This window comes from Schistocerca cancellata, chromosome 6 (genome assembly GCF_023864275.1).
Source record: "Schistocerca cancellata isolate TAMUIC-IGC-003103 chromosome 6, iqSchCanc2.1, whole genome shotgun sequence".
Taxonomy (NCBI): domain Eukaryota; kingdom Metazoa; phylum Arthropoda; class Insecta; order Orthoptera; family Acrididae; genus Schistocerca; species Schistocerca cancellata.
In genome coordinates this window covers 5,248,597-5,255,073 of record NC_064631.1, presented here as the reverse complement: position 1 = coordinate 5,255,073, position 6,477 = coordinate 5,248,597, and the positions used below count along the sequence as shown (strand labels likewise).

General features: G+C 36.8%; 1 protein-coding gene across 5 annotated transcripts in view; it reads left to right on the top strand.

Moving 5' to 3' along the window:
* The first annotated feature begins 1,012 nt into the window (after nt 1-1,012).
* LOC126191032 (CARD- and ANK-domain containing inflammasome adapter protein-like) overlaps nt 1,013-6,477 on the top strand; it is a 74,768-nt gene continuing 69,303 nt past the window's right edge. The window contains exon 1 of one of the 5 annotated variants that reach the window (XR_007538313.1): nt 1,013-1,077. Coding sequence is in view for 1 of the 5 variants with exons in the window: in XM_049931737.1 (XP_049787694.1) it covers nt 1,541-1,581 (41 nt within the window). In the remaining 4 variants the exon portion in view is untranslated. Of the gene's footprint in view, nt 1,078-1,309; nt 1,439-1,516; nt 1,582-6,477 lie in introns of those variants that run through there. The other 4 variants (XR_007538310.1, XR_007538311.1, XR_007538312.1 and 1 more) reach the window with 4 other exon arrangements.

The following is a 6,477-nucleotide window of genomic DNA, read 5'->3' as shown; positions in this document are numbered from 1 at the left end:
TTAAACTCTAGACTGTGGTTCACTACTAGATGATTAAATCCCCTCTCACCCAACCCCCTATATGAAGAAAACGCATCTGAAACTACTGTGGACCCCGGCTCTACATACTCCTCAATTAACCCCACTAATTCAGGCTTCGACCTCCCCTCCACAACCCTAAAAACACATTCAGTACCCCCACCCCCCTGAACAACAGCCCCCCACACCCAAAGACCAGCCACAGACTTCCCCCTCCCATACTTCCTTTTACCAAACTGCGACTCATCCACCTCCACAACCACCCCATGCCCACCCAACTTACCCCTGTACTTAATAAATTCGGAACACACCTCACGACAAAAGGAATACCAGTCTAAAACAGTCCTCTCACTCACACCAGTCTCAAACGCGCAAAAACTCTGCCCGCAACTATAACAAAAATAATACGTAATAAGCACAATCTCACGCATGGCCAATCTAGACTTCTCGAACCAGGTACCACGCCTTACAGAACGCCATACGCCATCTTTCCGGCAACACCACATGTATCCGTCCCTGGTCCGAGAGTCCGGAACTTTAACCAATTTCATAGGTTCACGGCACACACCGCACTTCACGACCTCGGCAATTAAGCCAAATAGCTGAAGAAATTTAATCAGCTCTAAAGCTGTCTCCCCCATCATCGCCCTCAACCGAACACTGTTAAGGCGGTCTTTCATATCCATTCCTGAACAAAAAACCACAACCAAATACACTCAATAACAAACTCACCCGACGTACAGCAATGAGCATTAAATTAACCATTAACTCACTAATAGAAATTCCGCTTCAAATCCAACACCTGAGCAACAGAAAACTGACCCCACCACACGAAACAAACGAAAACCATGAACACACCACCAGAGAGCACGACAAACAAAAACAAGACATCTACAAACACGCCACAATCGCAAATCAAACTCCGCGCCGTAATGACGTCACACACCACAACACGCTTACGTCACGGGTCAAAGCCGACGGGTAAGATCGGACGCTTCTGTTGACCCCATAAATAACATGGTAAATATATCAAAAAATGGCGTCCACATTGTGATAAACGTGAGTTAGTCACTGCTGTATTTCAGTTTGTTATAGCTACGTTTAAATAGTTTTATTCTGACGCTAGCAAAAAACATAACTTTTGAAGTTCAGAAGTTTTGTATTTGTAAAATTAAAAGCACAAAGAAATTACTATAAACGCTACAGGGGATCCAACCGGTGAGCGCAATGGATCACACCCGCAATGTTTTCCTTTTCTTTAGTACGTCTCCATATTACCTGAGGCGCTGCTATCGCACCCTGTTTCCATCACGAGACTTGCACTTCACATATATTGTTGTTCAGTGTTTGCGAACGGGAGGCTGTGTAACTGTGCGTTAAGCTGAGCTAGAAGAAATCTGACAATAGCGTACTGTAGGTGGTAATGAATAACAATAGATTTCGTTTCTTAGCCACTGAATGAAGCTGTGCTGAACATGTATTTTAAAAACGAATTGAAGCGCAATTTTCCATTATTAGCGTTATGCTGTTAGCGAATGACTTTTTATGGTGCTGTGGGAACTGGTATGATAATGTTGTGTAATTTGTTGATGCGTACTGCACACTATTCAAACTTAGTTTTGTCCTCTTTTTAAACAGTTGTGACTGAATCACCTTTGCTAGTTGTTAACGGTGATTCGGGACAATGTCTGAATTGTATATGGCATAAAATTATTCGAGGTTACATTTATCCCAATAAAACCTTACATCTCACCCCATTTTCGAGAAAACGCGTTTCGTTTAGGGTCATATTATATTAGTAGCCTGTGTTTCTTTTGCTAGTTGATTTATGTGAAACACGAGGTAGTTAGAATAGGATTATTATAAGGCAACCTCCATGGTAAATTAGTTTCGTGTTTCATGGCTCATAATAATGTGGAATTGGTCCCATGGTTATGTATTTTGTTGTTTGTGGCGTACAAATAAAGATTTTTATGTTGTGATAGATGTATTAATACAGAACTCAGAATTTCTATCATTTTGAATAATTCTTCACATTGTGCCCTGTTACAACTATTTGTTGTTATCGTACAGCTCTTTTCTGTATCTTGAAAGTAGGTTCTATGTTCGCAGCACTTAGTCACCAAAACACTATCCCATAACTGAGGATTGAATGAATATAGGCCTATCCAAATTAAGCTACTTTGAGGCATGAAGTGCTGCACACAAATTCAAGGATTTGCAGGGCATAACGTGCTGAGGATAACTTCTCTGCCAAAATTTTCACATGTTCTGTCCATTTCAAGTGACATACTACATTCATCCCCAAGAATTTCGTATCAGTTACAGAATCTCGTTCGTCATTATTTACTTTCAGTGTAGTATAATTGGGTTTTTATTTAGTTGGAAGTTTATACAGTTTGTCTTTTCACGTTATAGTTACTCTGGTCTTTAATGACCGGTTGTGGGTGTTTCTGAGAGCTTCACTTGATATTTCTGCTAACTGAGTTGAATATTTGGCTGTAATTGCTACAATGCTGTCATTGGAAAATAGTATTTTTTTTACCTGACACTGTGGGAAAGGATTTGCTGATAGGAAGACGATTGGAGCCAATACACTTCCTTGGGGGATACTTATGTTGATACATTTCTCTTTATTTTTGTAAAATTCTGGAAAAGCGGGGTCAGTCTGGTTACCTCTGGACACCCATATCCTCTTTCTTTTTCTCTTTTTTAAAAAAATAAGAGCTCCAATCGAATGCAGTGTTTTGGTAAATACTTACTAAAATTTTAGTTTAAATATTGCCATGTAATTATGTAATTTTTTTTTTTTTTTTTTTTATTTTTTTTTTTTTTTTACAATCGTATTGACCAACTAGAATCACGTTAACTTCAGTTCCTCTTCTTCCTGTGTTGTTGTTTCCTATTTTCCAGTATTCCCTCATTTTCTCCCCATGAAGTCTCATCCTTTCTTCTGTCCATGTTGTTCCCGATTTTTTATTTCTTCTGCTTTGAAAGCCTTCCAAATTTAGTATTTTGTTTTTAAAACGGTTTCTTTCTGCTATTTCTGATTCTTTGATGTTGTTTCTTTCAAGATCTTTTCTTACTTCTGTAATCCATGCTATTGTCGATTTCTTCTTCCAGAAATAGAGGAGTATGTGTTTTGTTAGTCTATTTCCATCCATTCGGTAGAGATGTCCAAAAAAGGTTAATCTTCGTTTGGCCATTATTTCAGATATTTTCTCTATATTTTTGTAGATCTCCTCATTACTTCTTATTTTCCAACCATCTGCAGTTTTCATTGCACCCATTATTTTTCTAATAATCCTTCTTTCCAGTACCTCTAGTTTGTCCATCTTATAGTTCATCGTTAGGCATTCAGATCCATATAAACATTCTGGTCGTACCACTGTGGTGTAGTGTTTTAGTTTTGTATTTCTAGATATACATTTCTTGTTGTGAATATTTTTGGTCAAACCATATGCTCTTTCCATTTTGTTAATTCTGACATCTATTGCAGATTTTTCTAGTCCATTCTGTTGTATAGTTTCTCCAAGATATTTAAATTTATTTACTCGCTCTATTTTACCTATTTGTGTTTTGTATTTTGGTGCATTTTTTATATTTGTCATGAATTTTGTTTTTTCAGCTGAAATTCTGAGACCAGCTCTGTTTGCTAATTTTTCCAGAATGTTTATTTGGGTAACTGCTTCTGTCAGGTTTTCTGAAAGTATCGCGAAATCATCCGCAAAAGCCAAGCAGTTTACCTGAATTCCATTTGTTTTCCTTCCCAGAGTTATTGGTCCAATTTTGTGTTTTTTTTTTTTTTAGCTCTGAATTTCAGATCTTTACAATTTTTTCTAGAACACAGTTAAACAGTAAAGGTGATAAACCGTCACCTTCTCTAACACCAGTTGTTATTTCAAAAGGCTGAGATACTTCTCCCATAAATTTGACTTTAGATACTGTACCTGTTAGTGTTTCACGAATTATGTTTGCTAGTTTTGATTTAAGACCAAATTCTCTAATGACTTTATCAATTGTTTCTCTGTCTATACAGTCAAATGCTTTCTTGAAATCTATAAATGACACTAGTATTGGTTTGCTGGTTAACATTCTATGGTGAATTATTGATTTTAAGTTAAAAATTTGTTCTGCACAGGATCTTTCCTTTCGAAAACCACCCTGATATTCTCCTAGTTGTTTGTCTGAAGTATCTACCACTCTGTTGAGGAGAATTTTTGATAATATTTTGTATGCCATTCGCAGAAGTGACACTCCTCTGTACTTATTAAATATTTTCTTTATGTTTGTTTCTGCATACACTTCCAGCTTCATATCATAGCTGGAATGAGAACTGAAATAGGTTTAAATATGAGAAAATCCTTTTGTATGCATTCAGTTTAGCAGACTTTTCTACATAAATATTTGCTTTTATGATATGACAGAGATGACCTGATAGGCTTACATTTTGAACAAGTAACCTGCAGTACTCTTTCTTTCTATGTCTGTCGTCACATAGTCTGTTATTGATGAAGGTTGTTTTGTCACTCCACTTGGACAGTTTACGGCTGATGTTGTGGTGAAGCTCCGGATGATATTAAAGTATACACTACTAATATCATCTGATTTCATTGTGTTGCTATTTAAATCCCCACATATGAGAACATTAATGTTTGGTCTAGATATTTTGCCTAAGCATTTGTTGAGTTTTTAGGAAAAAAGTCCATATTACCATGGGGGGAATCTAAACAAACAAAATACAATTAATTTTTTTTTGACATGTTTTGTTTCTGTTATTTCAACTGCCAATAATTCAAAATGTTTGTTTTCACTTAATGCTACAAGATACTTTCTGGTTTCAAATGTAAAATCTTTTTTCACATGACCCCCCCACTCCCCACCTTTCACGAAATTTGTACGAACAGAACAGGTCATATGATGTTAATGCAAAATACACTATTTCATTTTCCTACACCAGTGCTCAGTGATACCTACAATGGTACTGTCTGGTGTTTGCAGTTCTAATGCAAGTTGCTAAACTTCGTTCTTTATGGATTGTATATTTTGATGAAATACTGTTAAACATTTAGTCTGCATATCGTGGTGGTTTCCTCCTCTTCATACCTGACATTAAAAAATCGTTCAGATCGGATGGTTGCACTATTTTTTGCCTGATTGTTACAGTACACATTTCACTTGCAGTTGTTTCTTCCTCTTCTGTTGATGGTGTTTGTGTGTTGTCTACTGCTGTTGTGTGCCAACCCCCTCTTACTTACTCTCTGTGTGTCTCTTGTGTAATTTCATAAAAGAAATGGTTTAAATGACAGTGACTCCAGGAAATCATTTTGCAGCAGTTGCTCTATGCTGTAACAGAAAGTGAAGTTTGCAAAATCACTTTCGTAGTCCGGAATATTAGCATGCATATTCCATGAGATGTAAAGGATAAGAAATGCTGGGAACAGTCAATAATAACATTGTTTTGCAATGTAGGCCTAGTGTATGGACTGCAGTATACTGTCTTTTTCGTAACAGAACCTAAAAATGACTTCAGCAGACAGCCATTGTGTAAACAACTCTATTAAATAATGCTTTTTAAAAATGTGGTTTTGTGGCCTACTGAAGTGTTTCTACTGGTACACATCTATTTACTTGTAGTTTGTGACTATCGATCTGAATTTTAGTGATATACTAAGCAAAATAAAGGATGAAATGTGGGGTAGGATCTTAAGACAAGTTTGATGTTGATCTCCATGCTAGCCTGTTCTGTGAAAGAATCTTCCTATTGGCATAGTTAATGCCACCTACATTCATTTAAAGCTGCACACTTACCCATTTGCTTTAACCAATGATGTCATCACCACTACCAGAACCCCTGTTTCGAGCATATTCAAAATGACGACTGAAACATTGGTCATAACACTCGAAAAAAGAGGGAAAAAAAAGCAAGCAAATATCACGTGAACCAACGCACTGACTGAATACAGTGAAATTAGAGGCTGTTCAGGAAAAAAAGTGTGATTTGGGTGGGGGCAAACTAAAAATTCAATAATAAAAGCACCGTTCAAGATTCAACACTGAAGGGGAAAAAAAAACCACTTGAAACAGTCATAAATAAAATTGACAAAACACGTCATATGATCACGGTATCCCAATCTCCAGTTCAGTTATATAGCTCAACCCTAGACCAGGATACTAATAACCCCCCACCCACAATGAATGGTGAATTATGGAAAGTGAATGTGATGACGTGTGGGATAGGACAAGACAGCGAAACTTGTGTGAAAATAAAAAAAATGTCACAAAGAGGCTCACTGTTTTTTTAGTTAAATTAAGGGAGAAGATAGGCAGATCAGTGTTTTTTTAATGAAATCGTGAGATGAGGTGGGTGAATCAATGTTTATTAATAATAGTTGCCCGGCTGATATATTAATAAACAGTGATCCACCTACCTTCTCTCGTAATTTAATTAAAAACATT